This window comes from Miscanthus floridulus, chromosome 10 (genome assembly GCF_019320115.1).
Source record: "Miscanthus floridulus cultivar M001 chromosome 10, ASM1932011v1, whole genome shotgun sequence".
In the NCBI taxonomy this organism is placed as follows: domain Eukaryota; kingdom Viridiplantae; phylum Streptophyta; class Magnoliopsida; order Poales; family Poaceae; genus Miscanthus; species Miscanthus floridulus.
Genome location: NC_089589.1, coordinates 5,069,724 through 5,095,339, shown reverse-complemented (window position 1 = coordinate 5,095,339; position 25,616 = coordinate 5,069,724). Strand labels below are relative to the sequence as shown.

Below are 25,616 nucleotides of genomic sequence, written 5' to 3'. Positions count from 1 at the left end.
GCAGGGCAGTTTCATTGTGTGTTTTGTATTATATTATAATGCCACTCCACTATTTCGTTTTGTAATAAACATCGAACCTAGTCGTGAGGTTTGAAACTACTGTTTTGTAAATTATGTTATTGTAAGACTTTCGCTGTTGTTTTTACTCTGGTATTGATATTTGAATAAATGTTGTAATACTGCAATGACTCTGTAACGTGATCCTGCTCGGAAATCGTGGATGATTCAGGGTTCCCCGAGGACACCCGACAGTCTTTTTTAAGTTAATGGAAACATATGCATAAATGTCAAAGGTCGTCGGACAGTGACAGGTGCATGTGGGCCCTATAACTTAGGAGGTTCTGCCACAGGCCGTCGCGCTCCTACAGCCCCTATGGCAGCTGTGGCGCCTACGGCTACTGCGACAACACGCTGCCCGTGGCGATGTGCAAATGCCTTGATGGCTTCGAGCCGCTGAGCCAAGCGGAGTGGAGCGGCGGCGTCTTCTCAGCGGGCTGCCGCTGGAGTCAGGCGCTGGCACCGTGCGGCGACGAGGGGGATGCGTTCTTGGCGATGCCCAACATGAAGGTGCCAGACAAGTTCGTGCTCCTGGGGAACATGAGCTCCGGCGACGAGTGCACGGCGGAGTGCTCGGCTCGTTGGTTGCGACGAGGACACACAGGACGCGCCAGAACGCCGATTCGACCGCCGGTTCACGCCGCCGTCTACGTCCTCGACGCCGGCAGCGCCTTCTGCTCCGCCTCTGCTTCAATCGGTTGGCCAACCAAGTCTCGATGAGCACCTCGGAGCCGTCCCGTCCCTTTGCGCGTGTCCGTGAGGCCAAGAGGGACGTGTGGATGCAGGTCTTGTCGCCGGCGAGAACCCGCCGGTCAACGCCATTTTCTGTTCAAATCATGTCCACGTCAGCTTCTAACCCTCATCGTGTCTATTTTAGACCTGGATGAGATCACTTAAATATATTAGGTAGTCAAACGTGCAATTTCATAGTTTGGAGACCCAAATGAGAATCGTCAAATACTTTAAGGACCGGCCGTGCAATTTACTCTTATAAGAAACAACATTGAGTTTACCACCGTTTGTCCCATCTTTCAGCGCGGTCGGGCTGCCACTGCCCGCTGGGCAGCCGCCGCTGCTATCCAGGGGCGGATATGGGCCCTCGGGAACGGGGTCTTCGATTGAGCCCACGAAGAGCCCATAGGAAAGGCAGTCGAGACTCGAAATTCTCGAGCGGCGGCGGCCACTCCTCTGTTCTCCTTCGCCCCCTCGGCGCTCCCGCCTCCGGCCTCCCATCGAGGCATCAGCGGCGTGCCGCGTGCGGCGACCTGCCGGCCTGGGCTAGCGGCGCGCCGATAGATCTCGTGCCCCGGCCTCCCGCGCCCTGCTGCAGTGCTGCTTGCTGTCTGCTGGCGCTGGGCGCTGCCCGGGCCCACGTGGCCAGGTCGCCCCCATTCCCCCAACGGGCCAGCACCCGCCGCCCTGCTCGTCTGGTCGCGGCTCGCGGCTCGCCTGCTCCTGCTGTATTTGCCTACTCGGCTGCTCCTGCAGGGTGCAGGCTGCAGTATTGGTGTGCTGGCTGGCGGTTGTTGTCTTGCTGCATAGTCGCAGAGAGTTCAGAGGCACAGACAGTGGCCAGAGCCACAGGCAAGAGAGGAAATACCCAAGATCAACAGAGGCCAGACCCAAGATCATTGTGAGTAACCGGGTATCAATTTCTGACTTTCATTCATATGAATGCCATTGTCTAGTTTCTAATAATTGCATTGCAATTTGCAATATTTGATTTCTTATTAGGGCATAGGAAACTAAGATGGAATAATAGCATGATATGCTATACTGAGTGGAATTTGTTTGCATCGGTGAAAGATGAAAAAAAAAAATCTAAAGCGCTTTGCCTCCGCAGAGTGCTGACTGCTGCTCTGCATCTCTGATGAGTAATTGGTGATGGTGAAATGTGAATTTGTTTTTCAGCATATGAATACCACCCACGTAGAAGAGTTTCTGATATGCTGTTAGGAATAGTGTGCTCCGGGACAGAAAACGGCGTTTCTTGTACCTGTCTTTTGCAAAGTATTCTGTGAATTGTGATTTTAGTATAGACATAGGATGCCGGCCAGTTTCATGGCATTTATTGAATTGTATGGTGACAGTGATTACTATGACCAGTGACCCTTTATGGTTTTGGTCTCGAGAGTGACAAGAAATGGTAAGATTTTTGAAGAATACATTGCAAACACATCATATCTCATTGGCTAAAAAGATGCACGTAAAGAAAAAGCCTTAGACTAGCATTGAAATCTTCTATTTATGTAAGATTGTATCTTATGTTTGAACAATTTATATTGTCATTTACGCACGTTTCGAACTTATTTGTAGAGTTTAAGGCGTTATGAGACCTTCTAGGTACTATAATTGTCACTTATTATTATGCAGTCAGTAATCAACTACCAACGGCTTAATCAATCTCGGCCATCCAAAGGCACCATCGGACGGCTCAACGAGACACTGGCACTCCAAAATGGACCCGCATGTGCACCACCACCACCTGCGTCAGCTCCAAGCCGTCCTCCTCCGCCGCGGCCACCCCATCCCCACGCCGCCGGCGACCCACTCGGACCCCGACCGGGCGTACCTCGCCACCATCCGTGCAGCCGCCTCCATCCCACGCCTCGTGCTCGCTGCCTGCGCCTGCCTCCGCCGCGCCGGCCTGCCCCCACCGGGGCCCTGGGCGCTTCCTGCCCTACTCCGCTCCGCTGCTCGCTGCGAGGGTGCTGGCGCGTACGTCGGAGGCGCGCACGCGCTGGCAGTCAGGGTTGGGTCACTAGAGGATGGGTTCGTCGGAACCGCGCTGGTCGGGGCATATGCGGTGTGCGGATGTGTGGGGGACGCGCGGAAAGTGTTTGATGGAATGGCCGTGCGGGACGTCGTCTCCTGGGGCGTCATGCTTGATAGGTATACTCGCTTGAGCGAACTTGTTTGTTTCTGCAATTGTTTGTCAAAATTGGAACAAGTAGATGTTGCGTGCCAAGTTAATTAGGTTCACATTCAATCAGATGATTCAGATCAGCTCTGCCCAGTTTGTGAAGTGTAGTAATTCTGTCTTCAAATTTGGAAGGCATTAAGTATTATCTCAAACCTTTAGAAAAACTGTGTTTCTTGTCAGATTTCTCCATTTTTAACATAACTTGGTAATTTGCAAGGTGGTGCAATCAAGGAACCTTAAAGAAAGTAGAATATACTCTGCATTATCCATGATTCATATACTTGACAAATGGCATATTGATTCCCAGTATTTTGTTTTTTCAAAGATCTTTGTTTACCATGCTGAGAAGGGCGAGCCTGGTGCAAGCGGTAGAGTCTTACCGCCTGCGACTGGAAGGTCCCGGGTTCGAGTCGCGGTCTCCTCGCATTGCACGGGCGAGGGTAAGGCTTGCCACTGACACCCTTCCCCAGACTCTGCACAGAGCGGGAGCTCTCTGCACTGGGTACGCCCTCTGTTTACCATGCTGAAAGTCTATGAATAGCAAAATTCCGTCTAATGCAGCCATCTTTACAAATAATTTGTTTGCTGCTAGTCTGTATTCTCCATTCTACATGCTACTTGGCAGTTCCATTTTTCATACAAACTGTTATAGACCTCTTTGATATCAATTGGCAGTTATTGTCAGACTCGGAACTACAAAGAAGCTTTGCTTCTATTTGCTAAGATGAAGAATTCTGGAGTTCTTCCAGACCAATTGATCCTTGCTACTGTTCTATCAGCTTGTGGGCATATAAGGCATTTGAGAACTGGAAGAGCCATCCACTCATACATGTTGGTGTCAGACATTCTTATCAGTGCTCACCTCAGTAGTGCTCTCATAAATTTGTATGCTACTTGTGCGAACATGGAGATGGCAGAAAAGCTATATAATGGGATGCCAAGGAAGGACTTGGTATCATCAACTGCCATGGTTTTTGGGTACGCCAGGAACAGAAAAGTTGAGATTGCTCGCTCTATATTTGATGGAATGCCAGAGAAGGATGTGGTATCTTGGAGTGCTATGGTATCAGGATATGCTGATAGTAACCAACCTAATGAAGCATTGAGTCTGTTCAATGATATGCAGGAGTGTGGTATCAGGCCTGATGAAGTTACCATGTTAAGTGTCATATCTGCATGTGCTAGTTTAGGTTCCCTCGATAAAGCCAAATGGATCCATGCCTTCATTAAGAATAATGGGTTGAATAAGATATTGAACATTTACAATACTCTTATTGATATGTTCGCCAAATGTGGGGGTATTAACCTTGCATTTAATATCTTCAATGAAATGCCTCAGAAGAATGTCATCACCTGGACAAGTATGATTACTGCTTTTGCTATGCATGGCGATGGAAAATCTGCCTTATGTCTGTTTGAGCAGATGAAAAATGAAGGCGTTGAACCCAATGAAGTGACATTTCTTAATTTACTTTATGCTTGCTGTCATGCTGGTCTAGTTCATGAAGGCCGTTCATTGTTTAGCTCTATGGTTCAACAATACGGGATTGAACCCAAGCATGAGCACTATGGTTGTATGGTGGATCTTCTAGGAAGGGCTAAACTTATGCAAGAAGCAGTTAATCTCATAGAGTCAATGCACTTAGGGCCTAATGTGCCTATCTGGGGATCTCTTTTAGCAGCATGCTGGATGCATGGTGATCTCAAGCTCGGCGCATTTGCTGCCAAGAAAATTTTGCAGTTGGATCCTAATCATGGCGGAGCATCTGTGCTTTTATCAAAGATATACATGAAATCTGATAACTTGAATGATGCTCAGGAGGTGAGGGAAGTAATGAAACTCCACGGAGTCTCAAAAGAAACAGGCTTGAGTTGGATGAGCTGAATGAGCCTTTTCATGAGTTTGCAGCTGGAGGTGAAAAATATCCAGAAAGTGACAAGATCTTTCAAAAGTTGTGAACTAAAGATGCACGGCTGCCCTGAATGTTGAGATTGTTTAAGTAGACATGTGAAACGAGGATATGAGAGAATCTGTTCTGCTGCATAGTGGGAAACTTGTTATTTCTTCTGCCTAGTAATTTAAGGTAGGGGATACCACATCTTGCCAAAGATTAGCCAACTTTTTTGAGAATCGCCACTCATTTCTGGATTGCATAGTGTGAATGCAGGTCTTTCTTATCAGTTTTTATTCATTATGCAGTATTGTGATATCCAACAATTTTTCTTTGCTCTCCACTTAACAGAGCATCCTGTTATTAGTATATATTTTATAACTTGTTTACTGCAATAGGATGACCCTCATTTATCAGTTTAGAAATTGTTTGGCAATTGTTTTGACAAACACATGATTGCTCATCTGATAAACTTGTTGGCTTGTAGCAAAGTTCTTTTGCCCTGCTATATAACTCTTTGAGCCACATCTCAGTGACATAATTCAGTGGCAAAACAATTTGGAGACTTGACCTCAGAATTGTCATTTAGTTTTCTATAGAAATAGAAACAAGAAGATTATTAGATTGCTTACCGTGATGAACTTTGAGAAAATAGAAACCAATGGCTTTTGGTGCCTTGTGACAATAAAGGGACCAATGGTGTGTTTGGTTTGCTCCTGCACGGAGCTGCCTGGTGCAGGCAGCGTCCCCAGCCGTTCAATTTCGAGCGCCTGGGGCTCAGTCGCTGCCTGTGAGGCGCTCAACCAAACACGCCCAAGTTAATGGTGATTTTCATGTGAGATGAAAATTTCAATCAACAAAATCAGTATGGTGTACAGCTTTGCTCAAATAGCCAAATAACTCGACCATTCCTGTATGTCTGCAATTGACAATTATACTGCACATGTTATGTTTATATGTGTTCTGTACCTGCCATACTAAGTTTACCTTGAGAGCAATGCTTTATGATTTTTTTTAGAATGTTAAGTTTTCCTTAGAGTGATTATTCTCTTTATCTTGACACTAGATAGAGAACCAGTAGATCTGGTTATTCAAGCTAAGCCTGAACGGTATTGTCATTTATCCTTTTTGTCCGTAGTTGAATTTTTCTATTGGTTCCATTTGTGCTCTGTTTCTGACCTAGGCTGCTTGTACAAAAAAATTTGCACTTTCCTGTACACAAATGCTCATGTCGAGACACATGTTGAAAGCACAGAATATTGCACTTGTACTGCAAGGTCATAATGAACTGCCTGTCATCTTATTCTCCATGATCATGAACAGATTAGAAAATGAACATCTTGGTGTCTGTCATCTTATTTGCAAAACATCTCTTGTGCAGTACATGGATTGACAATATCTCTTGCATGATCAGAGACTATGGAAGGCAATGGTTATTTTTCAATCTGATGAGCGAGTCATTCAACCCACTGCTTGACCTTGAACTGAATACCAACCTTAAGAGCAACTGTCACAGAATCTGGGAGCAGCACCCACTGAGAGACCAAATCAGACAAGATCAAAGAATTTCAGCGGGCAGGAAGATGCACTATTGGTGTCAACATGACTCAATCAATGTCAGTATGGATCTTGTCAAAGAACCAACCAAACTAGGAGCAACTATTGGGAACGGATTTATGATTACTTCCATTCCAATGAGGATTTCTCCTCAACCTGCAACCAAAATTCTCTGATGCATCATTGGGGCACAATGTAAGAGAATGTCAACTAGTTAGTTGGATGTAGACACAAATTAATGGTAGAGGGGAAAGTGGTATGACAATACAAGACAGGTACGGATTCCATATATTCTGTAATTTCATTGTGCATATTTATGCATGCAATTCATGCTGTACTAACTTTAATTTGGGTGTCGATGTCTTGTACAGATTGTTGAAATCTCTTGCGCACACAGCCAAGTTGGAAACAGAGCACTGAGCGCATGCCTGCGTGGGCAGCCGTGCGGTGAGCCACTCCACTACCACCAATGTGCAGGTGGTGTCAACACGTCCCCGTCGCCCTCCTTGGTTTAGCTGTCCATGGAATAGGCCACAGCTAATATTAGCTAGTTTTTTTTTGTGACAAACAATATACACTAATATTAACTAGTTAACTATTAGCTGATTAACTATTAGCCAAATGTTATTTGGATCCATTAGATAAAAGGTGGATGCATGGGTAGTTTTATCTAAAATGTCCTTTCTTTCTTATCTACTATCAGAGAGGCTTATGGATAGAGATAGGTGGGAGGGCAAAAGTGTATTTTTACAATCGGTAGCTGTGTTGAGATTAGCTAACTTATTAGATAGATCTGTTTGGATGTATCCTAGCTAACTTTTATCACCTAGCTTTGGTAAATCTAAATGTATATTCCATATTAAAAAGACTATTTTGCCCCTGCTTAGCCAAGTCCCACGGGGGAAACCAAAATGGTCTTCTGCCCGTGCCATATATTAGTTCATGTGCCTGATGTACGACGAATTGTTCCGTGAGGGTGTGACTGGATATGGCTCTGCAGCAAGTGCTCTGCCCACATCCCAAGTTGAAGTACAGCTGCCACTTACCCAACATTTTGTAGCTATGGACATGGACAACAGGAAATGAACAAGGATAGGGTGGATGCGTAGTCAGGTTACAGAGGTTTATATCTGTGTTCATTCTGGAGGCATAGTGACCGAGTGTCCCCCCCTACTGAATCTTTGGGCAAGAACGCCTATGTAGAACTATGTGCACTCATGAACGGAGTTGTTAAGAGCATGATGAAGGCGTTGCAATCTTCATGTGCAATATTTGCTTCAGCTGGGAGAATGGGCGTTTCACAATGTTTTGGTGCCTGATGACGTTCGGTTCTGCTTGAACTTATCAGCCATGGTACAATGTTTTTCTCTCACAACAAATTAGCGAACAGTACTATTCAGTCTGGCTTATCAGCGAAGCGAACATGGCCGATAGTCTGTACCGTATCCATGTGAAATTTTATGCTAGAAACCAAAATGAGTACTGTAGAAGTGGGCATGCCGGTGCCAAACGTCCGACGGGATAGGATTACATCGGATGGCCGTTTTCCGCGCGCGCTTGCACCACCTGCCTCCCGAACGCTAATTCACCCTGCTTGCATGCGCATCGCGCCGTCGTCGTGTCCGTATGACTCGCTCGCAATCTGCCCCATCTGTCTCGATTTGACCTGCCCCATCCGTTCGCCCCACCCTGCAGGCGCATCCTACCCTGTCATGCCCCTGACCGCCGGCACCCGCGTGCCACATGCCACGTTCGCCGGCCACCGGCTCACCATGCCACATTCCCCGGCACCTGCACCATCACTCCCCCCGCGCCCCCTGACTCTCCGAACAGCATGAAATACGTGCAATATGAAACACTTAAACGCAACATACGTCTGAAAAATAGATGAAACATCTTGAACATACACTCGCAAACATGTGTGTGAAAACATATGCAACATCTAGATAGAACATTTGCAACTTACAACTTGAAAACACTTGTTGCAACGGAAGACTGGAACAGATGAAACATTTAGAAAATACTGTTGCAACGTATGTGTGAAACATATGCAATATCTAGATCAAAACGCTTGCAACATACGTCTAGAACAGATGAAACATTTTGAACAAACTCTTACAACATGTCTCTAAAACATTTGCAACATATGCTATATCCCCGATCTACTTTTGCAACATCCATATAAAACAACTGCAACATACCTCTGAAACGTCTGAAACACTTGAAACATATATTTGCAACATAGGGGAGAGAGAGCGCATGTCCCAGTCAATTCCGGCCGTTGGGGTGGGAGTCGGCGCCGAGTGGTGGCGTGCGAGCACCACCGCCACCAGCATCAGGCTTGGGTCGGCCGGGTGGGCGGTGCGCGCGACGGGGCGGAGCGAGCACCACCAGCACCAACGCGTGCGACAGGAGGGAGCGGGTGGCACACGTGATGGGGCACGAGCGAGCGGCGGCGGATGGGGGGGGGGCGCGGCAACAGCGAGGGGAGTGCACGTCCACGTCCAGGATGGGACAGCCGCGAGGTGCTGCGACAGAGGAGGAAGTGGAAATAAACTCACGGGCAGAGCGAGAGACATGGTAAAAGCGCAAGCAATGAGACGGTGGGCCTACGGAAGCGGCCGATGATTTGCTCGTGTAGAACGTATGACGCGCATTTTACCACAGTTTTATGCAATTGCTGGCAGTGACATAAACTTTCCAAGCCCATTTGTTCTGTTCTGTTCCGTCCTGTTTGAACCTGTACTGGTTTTTAGGCGATAAAGTTGGATGGCGACTTGGCGAGGGGTGAGTCTGCCAGGGATGTAGGAGCTGCAAGCTGCGGTGGGAAAGAGAGATGCATTCCGACGGCGGCGGCGTGCATTATTATGGTGAGCTAAGGGTTTTTTTTTTTTTTTGAACGGAAAAACATCTCTGCTTTTCAGAAAGCTATTACGGGTGGCAATTAGCTAAGGATCGGGTGGCAACTGGCAATTAGCTTGTTAAAGCTAGGGCCTAGGGAGCAAGTGAGAAACTTTGTGGTCGGATGGGCCAAACTAGTCAGTGGACTTTTCACTCTGCTTCGCCCAAAATCGTAAAAGGCTCAGGCCCAGATTCAAAAGACCCTCCGATAGTATCCGGTATCCCGGTGGAGACGAGAGGGAATTTCGTAGGAGGAATCAGACAACTAGACCGGTGTCAGCGTCACCAGAGTTTTCGAGGATTTACTGAGCGTAATATAGCACCATAACGATGTTGATATATAAGATCAGACAGTACCACATACTGGTTGTACTATTTCATTCACCGAAGGCAGATCTCCCAAGCACAAAAAAAAGGTACATACATTATTACAGCTCAAACTACGACCATATATAGTGTTCTAGGTAAAACAATGATGTTATCCATGGGTGCCATCCTTGCTATAGTCCTTGCTTGGTTATGGCATTGCATCGTCCCGCATCTGCAATCACGATAGCATTGCAATTGCGAGGAACAGTAGGGAAATGCCATCAAAATGTAACTGTACTTTTACTGATCAACAAAGAAACAATAAGAAACTCAGTAAATGTTTCTTCGTTCTTACATACCAGGGCCTTGTTTAGATTGCAAATTTTTGCAATCTAGACACTGTAGCACGTTTCGTTTGTATTTGACAAACTTTGTCCGATTATGGACTAACTAGGCTCAAAAGATTCATCTCGTGATTTACAACCAAACTGTGTAATTAGTTATTTTTTTTACCTACATTTAATGCTCCATGCATGCGTCCAAAAATTGATGTGATGGAGAGAGAGTGAAAAAACTTAGAATTTTGAGGCAATCTAAACAAGGCCCAGACAACAAACATGACTAGTATGTGCTGAGGTAAAACATGACCAGTATGTGAACCTACTGTACAAATACAATAACGAATGTCCAGAGATAGAGACGCTGTGAGAGGAAAATACTGTTTCGGATGAAAAAAGAAGTGGATCAAGCCGGGTTTGAGGGCATGAGCTCCGTTCGCGTGCCCTCAAACCCGGCTTGATCCGCTTCTTTTTTCATCCGAAATAGTATTTTCCTCTTACAAATTCCTCCAGATTTATCCAGAATTCCTCCGAGCGAACGAGGCCAAAAAGAAAAATCATGTACTAGTCACGGCTATGGTATCAGTATTTCGATGGACCAGAAAAGACATACAGCTATATATATTTTCCACTAACCTTGGAAGAAGGAACGGAAGACTCATGCAATATGCTGGTCATAGCATTCAGGGCTTTCTACCGGATCAGGCAGCACTCCTCGAGCCCCTGAGGCTCTGACAAGCTGAAGGTAACAAGCTTGTTCTCTCTCTTCATCCAATCACATATCATTTTTGCCTCATTTGCCATACCCTTGACATCCATCATTTTGCAACCAGCAGTGCCAACATGAGTAGGTGATTTACAGAACAGAAATGGATCGATACTTGTTAAAATTTAGCACATTTTGACAGGAGGCAGGTAGGCACTAACCATAATTGCAGCGGCAGAAGCAATAGATTGGTTCCCTTTGAGGTTCACAAGGCCCAAGGCGCACATGCGGATCACGCTGCTCAGCTGGATGTATTCATAAGAAGGCTTAGCACCATGCTTCAGCGTCTCACACATCAGTTCAGCCTCCCTGGTAATACACTTGAAACCAATGCTAGGCATTAGTCAAAAACAATACCATACCCTGATTATAAAAATTTGCACCAGTTTGTGCAGCTGCCAAATCCAAACACCGTTCAGGACTCCAGGTAGTATTATTTCAAGATTACATGAAAGAGACAAGATGATTGCACTTAATTTGTGACAATGAGTAGCTTTCAAGCATGATTTCCAGCCCCCACCTCCTCATTTTAGCTATTTTTTTCTTAACAGCAGCACAAATTCAGTCACTAGGATTCAAAAGAGAATAGCATTACAACGGTAAAATTAAAAAAAAACATGTTTTATTTGGTCTGTTCAGGCAAGGTAGGCGCACATACCACAAAAGCAATGGCAGAAGGAAGATACAATTCAACCCATCGAAAGTGCATGCTCCTTGATCAGGCAACTCTCAATGATAGTGTTGACTGCAAGGTGGTCATCGAACCTACGGAACACTCGAGTATTCCACGCGGACACGAGTTCCTCCTCCATCTTGAGACACTAATTGAAAAAATTGCGAGTTTGAAATATGTTACACAAACAGCTTCAGTAAGATCATTGGTGGTTTAGTAAAGATGCAAGAGGGTTACTAACAAATTTGGCAACAGCAGCACCCATGTCAGTAATAGTGGCATTTTGCGGATTTTTTTTTTTTGCAGCAGCAGCAGCAACGAACCCAGAAGCATTGCGTTCATAATACTCCTCAAGATAGCTGCTATAGTCAGACCACTTAACAGAACTGTCTGGTAACATCACTAGCCTTTCCCAACACCGTATTTTACCCAAAAGATCTTCTGAAAACAACATTACATATGAAGTGTAATGCAGGGAATTAAGAAAGCTCATAGGAATCATAAGTTTTGTGATTAGCTTATTTCTTACCTTCTGTCCTCTTCCTCTTATTACTCTTCTCACCACCTTTCTTATATTGAGAATTCAATACATCTGAAATGTTGCCCCTGGTAATAATGCAGTGAAATGGCATAGTATCACAATGCTTATCACCAAGGAGTAACAAACTAATTCTCTTAGACCACGTAGAGCTGCGTCAAGAAGGAATTAAAAACAAGTCGAGCATCCATACCCTGTGGTACGTGTTTGCTGCTCCATCAGCAGCAATATCATCCCCATCACCACCAGGACCCCTTCTACTAGCGGGTTCTTCCTTAACAGTCTTGTGCTCGGCAGCAGAAGTCTTTTCTAGTATGTTGACCATAAAATTCAGGGTATCGCACCGGACATTGCGGATGTCGCAGGGCAGGCACACGCGCGTAGTGGAGCAGCGTGCAAGGCGGGTGTAGTGCACTGCGCCGTCCACCAGGCCTCCCTCCCTATGCGCGCCGTGCGCACGCGCCGCCGGGTGCGACGCCGAACGCCACGAACCGGCGCCCGACGCGCTCTAAACCGAGTTTCGGGTCCTCGCGCAGTCTGTTCGCTTGCTCGTAAACGATCGTAAATTTCCAGCTGAAAACAGTGTTTTTCTCTCACACCAAATCAGCCAGCAGTAAATAATCCACGATACAATACGGCCTCCGAATAGACTTAACTACGTCCCGGCCGAGGTGCCACCGCCCCACGGATCTGGCGGCTGCGGCAGGACTCTAGGATCCTCCTGACACGTGGGTGCCCGGCGTAGTCAACATCGAACTGCACTCAGCCAATTTGCCCTGCAGCAACAATAGATCTAGAGACGAACAACACACTATGATGAATGAGGTATCTACATGCTGCTTGCATTTGTATACCCATGGACGGATGGAACCTTAATTTGGAAACAAGTAAACAAAATTAAAATTACACACAAAAAAAAGAGGCGACAAGAAATCATCAAGCAGAAATAATCTCCCTGGAGCCTGTGAGCCGCCCCTGTGAACCGGCCGGCCGGGCTCCTCGGCTAATTTCAAAAGAAAAATTCCTATATATCAAAAAAAATATTATAATTTGCTAAGGGTCTGTTTAGATTTCAAAATTTTTTACGCAGTATACGTCACATCAAATCTTACGGCATATGCATGGAGTACTAAATGTAGACGAAAAAAAAAATTAATTGCACAATTGGATGAGAAATCGTGAGACGAAACTATTGAACCTAATTAGTCCATAATTAGACACTAATTGCCAAATACAAACGAAAATGGTACGGTAGCCAAAATCCAAAAATTTTTTATCTAAACGGGGCCTAAGTAAATATCTTTGTGCAGTGAGATTGCCCGGGCTCTCAAAAACTTCCGGCTCCGCCCCTGCTGACGGACTTCGATCACTGACTCACTGTTAACCTTAGCAGCCAATAAGCGAGCACATACTTGCCAGTTTTTTTTTTTTTTTTTTTTGAGAAAAACATACTTGCCAGTTGCCACCGTTCCCCAATCCCGACCTCGGTTGGTTGACGCTGCGGCGATGGTGCGCGAGCTACGCGTCGACGCCTTCTACGTGCGCCTCCGCGCGGCCGCGGCGGCGGCGGGCTCCTCCTCGTCGCCGCTCCTGATCCTCCCGTCGGCCGCCGACGCCGACTCGCTCTGCGCGGTGCGGGCGCTCGCGCACGTCCTCGCCGCCGACTCCGTCTACCCCGTCGCCTCCGCCGCCGCCGCCAGGGCCCTCCTCGCCTCCTTCTCCGCCTCGGCCTCCGAGCCGCTCTGCCTCGTCCTCATCAACTGGGGCGCGCACCGGGACCTGGTGAGCGCCGTCCTGCCAGACACCGCCACCGCCTTCGTCGTCGACTCCCACCGCCCCGTCCACCTCCACAACCTCTGCGCACGGAATGGTCGCGTCGTCATCCTCTTCACCGCCGACGACGACCGCTCCGCGGACCTCTCCTACGACTTCGACCTCGCCGCGCTCGCCGACGCCTCCGACCTCACCGCCCAGGGCGACGCCGACGCCGCCCCCCTCCGCGCGGCTTCTGGCTCCGACGCCTCCGAATCCGACTCGGAGGACTCCGACGCCGACGAGGATGTCCGCGGCGGCGGCGGCAGGAGGAAGAGGCCACGGCTCTCCGACGACGCCGGCGCCGACCCCGTGAGGATGTTCGGGAGGCTGCGGCGGGAGTACTACCGCCTGAGCACGTTCCACGGCAAGCCGTCGGGGTGCCTCATGTACGAGCTGGCCCACGCGCTGCGCCGCAACACCAGCGAGCTCCTCTGGCTCGCCTGCGTCGCGCTCACCGACCAGTTCGTCCACAACCGCATCACCAACGAGCGGTACCAGGCGGCGGTCATGGAGCTGGAGCAGCACGTCAACGGCTCGGGCAACCTCGACCCGTCGGGCGCCGGCGCGGTCGTCACGCTCAAGGACGGCACCAAGGTCCGCGCGCCCGAGGCGTCCGCATCGCTTACGAGGACGAGCCGCGGCTCATGCTGCTGCGGGAGTGGAGCCTCTTCGACTCCATGCTCTGCTCCTCCTACGTCGCCACCAAGCTCAGGACGTGGACCGACAACGGCCTCAAGAAGCTCAAGCTGTTGCTCGCCAGGATGGGGTTCCCGCTCGCCGACTGCCAGAAGAGCTTCCAGTACATGAGCATGGAGGTCAAGCGCAAGATCCGGACGGGTTTGACCGCTTGCAGCCTGAGTACGGGCTCACCGAGTTCTACTACCGGAGCTTCTTGAGGGTACAGGTCCACGGTATCGGCTGCAGACGTTGTGTATGGTGTCACGGCGTTGCTTGAATCGCTGAATGCCGAGTCCAAGGGCTCAAAGGAGTCCTCTGCTGCCGAGCAGTTTTGGGCTGCATACTCAGCATTGTCGCTGAGCAATGTTGATCAGTTGCAGAAAGGGATGCAGTCTGCAATTGAGATTCAGAGGGCAATTTTGAGGCAAGGAAGCTCGGCCATTACTAAGACAGGGTTTATACGGAGTGCCAAGAAGTTCCGGTGGGTCAAGCTTGATGACCCTGTGGACACTATCAAGCTTTGCCACCCACAGGTGCTTACCAAGTTCTGCTTCTTTCTGATGGATGCGCTGAAGGAAAGAGGTGCAAGGATGAAGCCGCTAATCTGTGCTTGCTTAGCAAAGGAGCCTGAGAAGGTACTGGTTGTTAGTATGTGGAAAACCAAGGCTTGGGGCTGCTCAGGGTAATGCCTTTGGTAACGCATTCAGATCAGCGGCAGAGGAGATCGGTGCAGACTATTTCCATGACATGTTTGAGTCATCATGGATTGTTCTGGATGTTGTTGCTGTCAGTTCTTTCATGATTCGGTTGACGGACAAGCTGTGATCAGACTATCAGATGGAATGATCTTGTATTACGTGGATGGTTCTTTCAGGTCTCAAGATGGGAGACTCAGCACCACTCTCTCAGAATAAAGTTGCTTGAGGCCAGGTGCTACATGACATGTATTTTCCTAAGTACCATTCCACCTCCCATTTCACTAATGTAGGGAAGGCAGCCTGATAAGTATCCTGCTTTGCCAAGTTTGAGCTGCCTAGGGATCATGACTTCAGAAATTGAGAAGAGGGTTTTCCTCTGTTTTAACTCCCCCATTAGCAAATGATAGATCTGTAGATTCAAATGCAAACCTGGCTCTAGCGTAGAGGGGGCAAGGTATATTTCTTTACTTTCTTTTTATCTGATACAATGGATGTTTGTATCTGTATCTGCTTAAACATGCTTGAGAACATTTGTTGTATTCAGTTCTGTACCACCAAGTGTCTTGAAATTCTATGAGTTTATAACAAGTACCTTTCTAGTATGTGAACCTGCTCATATTTTTATGAACTATAAAACCATCTTAAGAGCAGATTGCTCTTTTCTGTTAAAGTAATGTTGAAACAAGGAAACAGGCATTTTCTTTTTGTCAATGTTGAAGGCTGTAAACCTGTGACATGCTGTTCAATGTTCATAACTTAGACAGTTGATCTTTTTTACAAAGAAATATCAGGTATGTTCCTGGCCTGGATAGTTCAGGTACCTGAGCTGCTCTAGAGTTTTAAGTCCTCAATGCACTGGACAAGTGCTCCCGAGCACTGTATATGTTTTGTGCAGAGAATATAGGTCCTATGAATTGCTGTGTTCATCCACTAGGCTACAAACCAACCTTTCAACGTTCAAACAGTGTTGTATCCTGATATTTGACAGTACAACCTTGTATAATGTAGTTTTAGACTTCTGGTGATGTTATACATTGTAGATAAGAACTTGAAGTTCTTAACCAGTCTTCACAATTCATGTTTTTGTGATGTCATAGAAATGTAGAGCAGATTTCCATCTCATATTGTTAACTGGATTTTCTTAACCAGTTAACGCCAATTGATTATATGTGGCAGATATGATAAAATCTGGAGTAGACTTTATTCATTTAACTGGAATGCTAATGCCATCCTTTTTACTACTAAGTGTATACTGTATCTGCAAGAAATGTTGATCATCTGAATTTGATTGTAAACATTGAAAGTTATATACAACAGTGAATGGATTTTTTGTTTGAAATGTCTGTTGCATTCTATGAAAGCAGTGTTTGCAAACTGGAGAAGTTTGTCTCTTACACAACTGAACACTTTCCAACTTAATTAACTGATAATTTCATACAACTAATAACAACTGAAAATTTTCCTTTTTTTCTCCTTCCTCATTCCATATTATATGCATGCAGTTTCCTAAATTAGTTCTATTGCACCTTGACATGTAAAATTACAAGAGACTTAAATTATATATCTATTTATATTGAGGATGATTGATATACTTTACGTTAAAAAAAAGGATGATTGATATACTTTCTGTTGCCTGATGAACATTGTTGAGATAATAAACTGACAAGTCCAAAAACATTGAAATGATTGCAGTAGCACCACAACCTTATGACATGTTGAGTTTCCCTCTTGTTTGCTTGTAAGTTGAAAGCTTTTGCTTAGTTGCAGCGATTTCCAGACCCTGCTGATTGCTGGCTAGCGCAAGTATTACTTCAGTGATGATCTAGTAGTATTTTTTTGGATCAGGCTGTAACAATCAGCTGTGTGCTTCATAGTTTATGGCCCTAGTATGGAATCCAAATGGGCCTAAGAACTGTTTGGGCCTTAAACAAAGGACTGAAGGACAGTCAAATTAGCCTTTTTTCTTCTTCTTTTCCTCCTGCTAATTTCCGGCGATCTGAATCACTAAAAACTGAATTCATCCACATGTTTCACAGTTTGAGACAGTGATGGTCCTTGGTCCCCTGCAGTTATGGGCATGTCTGACTGGACGACTGTCTCTGGGTTGTCAAGTAGCATGTTTCCAGTTCTCATGCGCAACACTCCGTCGCACCTCTGTGATGTATGTTTTGTAAGTCCCCTCATTTCTGGACACCTGCTTGACTTTTGTTTCACTCCAATAAGATTCACTTTCATTCGGTTTTTGTTAGTCATAATTATGCATCACTAGCTAAATATCACAGTTTACTGGGCATTTAATCTACTGAAAATAAACTTCTCTGGCAATTGGCTTGTCTTCAATAATTCACGTTCACATCAGTCAATCTTTTTAAGTTCTTCCGAACAAAACACTGCCAAATAGTTTTCCCCTAACAACTAGCAAGTCCAATTTTCCAATGCCTAACTTGTGTTTTCCTGTGTTTAGGTCTAACGATGATGCCCAATCCAATGTTGATCAAGATTGATGGTTGCTGCTAACTGTTTAACTATCTATGAACAATTGAATCTTTGATGACGACTTGACATCCACTATATACTTTGACCTTTTACTCTGTCCTGCCCTTTTTTGGAGTTTTGGTTGATTTTCTTGTCGGAAAGGGTCTTATTTGTTGTTCCTATCAAATATCTTCAGCTGAGAGCTTTGTCTCTACAGTTTTGTTTACATCAATCAGAAAGGCTGCTTTCTACTACACAATCCACATCACTACATGTAATTTGTTGCCCAAGCGCTAGGCCTTAGGATTTTTAATATTCTTTAGGTTAAGTTGGTCGTTCTCAATCATGGAAATTGCAAATCCATTGTCCAATCTGATGATACTTTTAGTCATGTACGTATTGCAAACAATTAGTGGTCCTATGCTAATTCCTTACAGCAGGAATAATTTGGTGCCATGCCCCCTTTAGAACTTTGGTTCATACATGATAGGCACATAAAGTTTCTGAAAAGTGTCTTTTTTTAAATTAAAAAAAAATCATCCTGCAAACATGCCTTCTTGTTTACCATGCTTTCTACATGAAGTTAAATAGATATCGATGCCCTGAGAGTGTAAAATGCCTCTATTGAATTTGATGGTACCAGGATCATTTCATGTAAAATGCTTTTTCTTGACAAATTGGTGTGAAGATCGTACATTTTTAACTGTCCTCAGTTCGTTACAAACGAAGGAAACATCTGCTCTAGTTTGTCTTGACCCTGTAAAAACCTGAGTGCTTCCTGTCAACTTTTATTGTCCTTGTCACTATCAGTTGGCAGTCATCCACTATAATTATTTTCCTTATCTGAAGAAACGCATAATCAATTGATGGGCCTGTGATGATAAATAAATTCATATAAATTTTTATGACTTGCAGATAGTGCTCTCTGTTAATCTTTAATTGATTTTACAGATGGCACTAAGCTGTGTCAAATGGATCAACATCTTAGTTGAGCTCTTGCATTGGAGCTCGAGTATTTTGAAGATTGCCTGGAACACATAGCAGGCGATGTGGCATGTCTCATACCTTTCAATGTCACATCAAGCCTATTTATTTTGCTCTGGTGTAGATAGTCTACAATTAATAATGGGTTATGGAATGATCTCATAAATATGCCTTTGGCATGTGACGAATAGAGAAGGATTATGCAGATGATTAAGCTATATGACTTCTTTGTTGCATAAATACTATACATCAATGGTTTACCTATATATGCTTCTTAAACGGAAGCATCCTGCTTTGGGCAAGTTACACAAGTCGAATAGATGTAGTGAGCAGGTACAGGTTTATTGCAGTGGTTTAAGTTGCCTAACCAACTACTGCTGAAAGCTCTCACACAAGGTGAGGGCAAGCGGTGGGGTTGGGGTTGGGGTTGGGGTGGGGGTGCTTTGTCTGGGAAAGTAACGTAACCTAGTAGTTAAGTAGTTTCCAATACAGACATTACTTCACAACAGATGCTGGATTCTGATAATACCAACCTTCATCTTGTTTGTATACCCCCTTCTCTATTGTGGTCCCTTGTAGATGTGATATATAGCAACTCCAGGAGTACTTATTTACTTCCATAAGAGCTACACTCTGTAACTAGCAGCCCTAGAAGACTAGTAAAACAGTAACAAATCCTTTTTAGTGCCAAGCAAGTTGGGGTAGGCTAGGTAGCAGCTCTACAAGGTAAAAAAAAAAACTATTGCGTGATATGACAGATTCTAGCTTTTTCTACATGTCAATACTAATTGTCTGAAACTTACAAAATTTTGATGAGAGGTTGTTATACGTGATGTTCTCATGACAAAAGTTGGTTGTGATAGTACTAGTAAGTCTTTTTTGAAGGCAATGGATGTGTGGTGTTCTTACACGACGACAGAACGATTGGCTGGTTGAGCCGCTGAGGTGGTCCTTGCCTCCTTGGTGCTAGTCTGGTTAGTACTTAGGGCTTGTTTGGCAGGGCTCCTCTTCGGCTCCAGCTCCTGCTCCTCCAGAGGAGCCTTGCCAAACGTTTTCTTGGAGAAGCCGTTTTTCAGTAAAAAACAGAGGAGCCGGAGCCGTTTTGGAGGAGCCACAATTTGTGGCTCCTCCAAAACGGCTCCGGCTCCTCCGGAGAAGCCCCTCAGGAGGAGCCGTGCCAAACAGGTCCTTAGTAGTTGGAATGTGGCTACTAACTCTGTTCCATGACTATGCTGTAAAAATGCAATTTCATCTGAACTAAGAAAATAAGATACGGACAAGTCAAAGCTTGTCCAAAAGTTGTGTTTCTGAGACATTCTTTTGAATCAATAGTGCAACAAGCTGCAAGGTGTTCTCTTGTATTGTATGCCATGTCCTACGCTATTATACAGTGTTTTTCCTGTTGCTTCTGTTTCTCTTATGGTGGTAAATTTCTGTAACAGTTCTTTTCTTTTTAGAAATCTTGACTTGACTTTGTTAATTAAAGGTTCCATCACGTGTTTTTGCAATGTTCCATCTTTATAGATCACCTTTAATTAGAGGTAGAGCCAGGCCTGCTGAGTACCTAGAACACTATTGGATGATTATTATTCTAGTACTCGTGATGGAGATATTGTGACTTTGGCTTCTTAAACTCACAGCATCTTCAGCAGAAATAGTTGATTCTTGAGTAAATAAGCATGTCACCGTAATTTCTTGAGCAGCTGTGCATGTTTTTCCTGCTGGCAAACAAGCTTTTTGGACATATAACTTCCAGAAACTGGAATGCTATTGCCAATTCATTGTGATGATATTTAGTGAGGGATGGGGCCAATGCCAGATCACTGGTTCTCTCATGAACGTATTGTGACACAGACATATATGATATATACGTGTAAGACATGTCTTTGCACATAAAGATACTCATGCAGCCAATAGGTAAAAAAATTGTGCTTGATTGATAAAATAAGAAGAAAACAATAGAATATATGATTCTTTATACAATACACTAAGTTAAAGTAGTTTTGAAGTATTTGTTACATCGAGCTACTTATAGCTACTAAAATCCATTTTGGTCAAAGGTATTTTGAAGCTTACTCCTGTTTTCATCAGACTGTAAACTCGCGCAATAAAGCCTGTAGTAGTTCTACAAATATGGACTAGAAATTGTTTTTGAGTTAACTGAAATCCTTATTCATGCATAACATTGTTCAGGTCGTCAGATCTTTCTTTTCTTTTTGGTTACATCATCTGTCTATTAAATAGCAATTAAATAACTGATGATGACACTGTCCTTATGCTATTGAACATGTCACTTTCAGATGCATTGTATTCTTGTGAGTATTCCTTAGGGCTGAGGGTATCATCTAATTAGGGCAAACTGGTGTCAATAATGGTTCAGTTTGAGTCTATTGCATTGCCTTTGCGCAGAAATAAAAGAGATGGCAACTCATGTCTGCCAAAGTGCCGATTGATGACTTGGTATGGAATGTGCATCGATCTGCACATATGACCAATGCATGCAGTCTTCAGATAACAAGGACCATCCTCCCTCGGTCTCCATGAAGAAAACAGTTGAAGCCTAGCTCTGTACAGAAAGACTCGTTTTTCTGCTGGTATTGATGAGCTGTGAGGTACTAAGCTTTGCACAAGAGACTTCAGAATTGTTTAGAAATTATTAGAACCGTCCATCAGTGGTCAGACTCACTGAACTGCCTTGTCAACAAGTGCTGCAAAATTCTGAGGAATGGTTGTTTTCAGATTGCTCCAGTTCGATAACCGAAGACTGATTTTGCCTGTTATCAGAACAGATATGTAAAACGCTATTCGACAGCCAAACTGACACCCAACCTATTGCTATTGCTATGCTGCAAGAAGTTTCCTGAGAGGCAGTGGAGCTTGTCTCTGTCGTCCACAGGTAACATAAATATAATTGACCTTATATATATATATATATATATATATATATATATATATATATATATATATATATATATATATATATATATATATATATATATATATATACATACTTAAATCCTACCTGCGGGTTGGTTATGCTGGCACATTCCATTGTAATTAAACATGAGCAAGAGCAATAATGCCATATGGTCCTGCTTTGTCCCCCTCATGTGAACTCAAGGCTATACCGAGGATGAGATGTATGCCTCTGATCGATGCTTATTATGCTCTCTGTAGAATAGTAGTTACTAGCCAGATTCTTTGCATAGATGAGTTAAACATGCAGTTCTTACAGGCATGCCTTCCATCAACCACACAACATATATGCAGATGAAGGTCGATCAAGTTCAACTGGCCAGCGTTTGTTTCATATATATTTCACACTTTGAATCGCCGCATAGTGTGCACGGATTATCGTTTTTTCTGGCTTGATGCAGACAGCCCTCAGTCGCCTATTTTTGTCCTCACAGAAGGTAGGCATCCTCCTTTCATTTGGTTGAAGATTTAATGATATGAGTTACTTAGACTATGACTGGACTTAAACATTTTAGACTATGACCGATGGACATGCATGCCGATTTTGTGTTCTTTTCTTTTTGTTTCTCCTTGCATAGAATTTTGTTTCACCTCAAATTTTGCATGAACATAGATACCTGCATCATCTATCCATCTGTGTTTTTTGCTGAATTGTCCATGCACATTTTGATGTGAAGTTTTGTATTGGGAGCACAGGAGAACCTAAGACACTGAGGGGCACTGACTGGATATGCATGTTCTCGTGGTTGATACAGGACAAAGTTTGAACAGTGTATGCTGTTATGATCTCTGGTCCAGCTCTACCTGATCTGAGGCATGCATATATCTAAACCAATGAAGCTTCAGTACGTTCTGTACTCAGGTGTGCAACATCAGGATTCCAGCGACAGACTAGTCGTTGTACAGGCAGAACAATCAAAGCTTGAACCGTCATCGGCTTGTACACTTTGCTCTGAGGTTTTTGCCCTCATCTAAAGGTCTAATATACCATTTGAACTGTTCATTTTTTAAAAGAAGAAGAAATATATTTGAATGACTTGTGAAGTTCACGCGCTACCCTTTGTCGTATTTCTGCCTATATCATGTTGTCTCAGTTCTTGGTTTGTGGCTATTGTCGTTTTTCTGTCAGTAGTATGAAATAGCTTGTCTCTGTTTTTGGCTGGTTGCCTGCTGTGCATTGCATTATAGGTCGCTTAAAACTCTTTCTCCTTTATATATGGAAAAATACGGGCACAAGTTCTCAAAAAGAAAAATAGATGCAGAGGTTTCTGTTTTCTGCAAATGACATAAAAGGGACGTGTACGAGAGAATGACACGTCTCGGATAATGTCTCAATCATGGAATAGTAATGTTTCCCTGTATACTGATGTCAGCGCTCGTAGTTGTACCGTGTATCTTGGGATTTATTTAGTTTGGCATCTGACTACAGCAATTGCATTTCCACTTATGTTGATGGCTTGTTCAAATATGCGTTATTTTCCATTGAAAGCTGTACTGCATAAATGCTCTAACACTTGTTCAATTTTCCATGGAAGCATTAAAGCGCTTGAAAAGAAAAGAAAAGAAAAGAAGAGAAGAGAAATGATTTGTGTTAAATGGATGGGATGGGGATAGGAGGCACATATATAAGAAAATGAGTTTTCCTTCTGCACTGAATGTGATCAGGGACCATCTGCTTGCCGATAGAGACTTGCCATTACATCAGGGACCACTGCACCTCTCTGCAACTTATTCTTTCTAGCCATTCATTCATTCATGTTTTTCTTTATTCTTGAGCCCTGCTGTTCTGCATTTCATATTTTAGAGTGTACAGAAAGTATAGCAAGAAGTCATGGCAGAGTCCACAGCATTGCTGGCTTGCTTGCTACTAACACATACTACACAGGTAGAAACTTTCTTCACTGCTCCTGATAAACTTAAGTGGTCACATATTTGTTCCTTTTTTAAAAAGGGAAAATTTCTAGTAAGTACTTCACTATGGATGGACAAAGAGATACCAAAAGTTCAATATGCAGAGCAGTATATATATTTATATTTATATTGACAAAAACAATATGAAATACAATAACTGTAATTACATCATGCTGACATGCTTACTGCATATCACTCGGTCACTCTTATTCCTAGCCTGTTGCTATCTCTTTATTCTTCTGACTTTTGATTGACATTGTCAAAACTACCACAAGTACGTTTGTATGTATACCTAATATAAATAGGTGGGTAAGTAAGATGGCCTTCACAGGGGTGTTTGACTTTGACTGGTATGTGTATAGTGTATGTATATATCTTGACTTGTCTCATGCATGCATCCATATTATATGATATATGTAACAACATATATATGTAAGTATATAATAACTTTGTTCTAAAAAAAGTAATTTGCAGCAACAAATTATAACCTAACTAATAACTGATGTGTATATTGGGCTGTCATATAGTATATTATTGATCTCTTCTCTTCTTTGTTTTTGAGCTAAAACATCATCGGAACTGATGAGCAGCAGTCTTCGGACAGATCCATGAGGTCGCCGACCTGCTCGGCAGCCTCTTCGAACAGCCACGTCTCTATCGGAGACAGCGGGGACGGCTGCCTGGGGTCGTCGTAACCGCCGTGCCCCATCAGCGCCGCCTGCTGCGCATGCGGCGGCGACTGCGTCATGTCGTTGAAGCAGGCTGCTGCAGGTGGCGTACCACTCCCGGTGCCGGCAGACATGTGGTGGAACGACGACGATGACAGCAGAGCATGGTTGTTGTTGACTTGGGCGGCCGAGGGCTTGATGTCGGCAGCTGCAGCGTCGGGGGACGGGGAGCTCTGCTGCTGCTGCTGCTTCATGAATCCGGTGAGCAGCTTGGATATGTTGTCCATGCTGGAGGCGTAGGACGAGGAGGAGCTGTCGCCGCCGTCGGCGGCGAAAGGAGAGCGCCGGGCTATTAGCTGGGCGACCTCGGCTGGGTTGCTGCAGCAGCCTCCTGGGCCCGCGTAGTAGCTGGGATTGGTGCCGAGCATGTCACGGTGGAGGTGGTGGTCGATGACATGGCCGCCGCCGCCGCCGACGACGACGGTGGTCGTGGGCATGACGATGGACGAGGACGAGGAGGAGTCGGAGACCGGAGGCGGCGGCGGCGGCGCAAAGATGGCGCCGATGGCCTGGTGCTTCTTGAGCTTCTTCTTGAGGTGGGTGTTCCAGTAGTTCTTGATGTCGTTGTCGGTTCTCTGCGGGAGGTAAGAAGCAATGGCGGCCCACCTGTTGCCGAGCAAGGACTGGAGGTGGACGATGATGCCTTCCTCGTGCGGGGTGAAGTTGCCGCGCCGGATGCCGGGGCGGAGGTAGTTGGTCCAGCGGAGGCGGCAGCTCTTGCTGCAGCGCATGAGGCCCGTGTTGATGGGCACGGAGCGCCAGTTGCCCGGGCCGTGCTCCTGGATGTAGGACACCAGGATGATGTCCTCCTCCGGCGTCCATGGCCCCTTCTTGATCCCCTCCTTGTCGCAGCACGGCGGCCTGCCCATGGCTGCTGCTGCTGCTTCTCCCTCTTGCAGCCTGTGGCAGCTAGCTAGCTACCTGCCTGTAGCTAAGCTATGGCTGTATGTAGCTCTGCTCCCATGAAGCGTACGTGCAGTGTGTGGCCGGTTGGTTATATATAGGGCGAGGGGTGAATGTGAGTGAGCTCCTTTTCACTTGCTACATACAGTTATGTATATATATGTCAGCTACAAAGGTCCCTGTTTGCAGGTTTTAGTATTTCCTCCTACTGGAAATATAGGTACTTCCTGTCCTTATGGCAAACTATTTTACTTTATTAACTATTGATATTTAAAATAGTATATAGAATGAAATACAAGGTGTTGTCATTACCAAATTCATTATGATAAATGCTTCTATAACATATAAGTCATTTGGTTAAAGATATAGCGCATTTTGTGTAGATATTGCTAGTCAAAGTTGAAAAGGGAGTTTAACTAGAACAATCCCTAGATGGACTTATATTTTCACTAGGAGAAAGTACACACATACTCCTATTGTAATTTATATGTGTG

The 25,616-nt window shown here is 44.9% G+C and overlaps 3 protein-coding genes and 1 pseudogene across 5 annotated transcripts; 2 read left to right on the top strand and 2 right to left on the bottom strand.

Annotated features, from left to right (window-relative positions):
- The first annotated feature begins 1,214 nt into the window (after positions 1 to 1,214).
- Positions 1,215 to 7,092, top strand: LOC136487544 (pentatricopeptide repeat-containing protein At4g14820-like). 3 transcript variants are annotated; one of them, XM_066484666.1, is made up of 7 exons: positions 1,215 to 1,690; positions 1,792 to 2,203; positions 2,431 to 2,949; positions 3,306 to 3,482; positions 3,656 to 5,064; positions 6,254 to 6,704; positions 6,801 to 7,092. In XM_066484666.1, the coding sequence occupies exons 3-5, from the start codon at positions 2,516 to 2,518 to the stop codon at positions 4,863 to 4,865; spliced, it is 1,821 nt and encodes a 606-aa protein (XP_066340763.1). In that variant the 5' UTR covers positions 1,215 to 1,690; positions 1,792 to 2,203; positions 2,431 to 2,515; the 3' UTR covers positions 4,866 to 5,064; positions 6,254 to 6,704; positions 6,801 to 7,092. The 3 variants fall into 3 exon arrangements, with proteins under 3 accessions (XP_066340763.1, XP_066340762.1, XP_066340764.1); XM_066484665.1 differs by lacking the exon at positions 1,792 to 2,203; XM_066484667.1 differs by having other exon boundaries at positions 1,792 to 2,949; positions 6,287 to 6,704.
- Positions 6,330 to 12,279, bottom strand: LOC136487898 (uncharacterized; annotated as a pseudogene).
- Positions 12,280 to 13,417: 1,138 nt separating this feature from the next.
- LOC136487543 (uncharacterized) lies at positions 13,418 to 18,982 on the top strand. The gene is given in 7 exon segments (XM_066484664.1): positions 13,418 to 14,379; positions 14,382 to 14,597; positions 14,600 to 14,663; positions 14,665 to 15,093; positions 15,095 to 15,599; positions 17,182 to 17,315; positions 17,610 to 18,982. Coding segments are annotated over 5 exon segments (1,806 nt in total). The 5' UTR covers positions 13,418 to 13,460; the 3' UTR covers positions 15,273 to 15,599; positions 17,182 to 17,315; positions 17,610 to 18,982.
- A 3,299-nt stretch (positions 18,983 to 22,281) lies between these two features.
- LOC136487542 (MYB transcription factor 69-like) lies at positions 22,282 to 25,279 on the bottom strand. Its single transcript, XM_066484663.1, has one exon. It carries the CDS (start codon positions 25,086 to 25,088, stop codon positions 24,054 to 24,056), a length of 1,035 nt encoding a protein of 344 aa, XP_066340760.1. The 5' UTR covers positions 25,089 to 25,279; the 3' UTR covers positions 22,282 to 24,053.
- Positions 25,280 to 25,616: the final 337 nt, after the last annotated feature.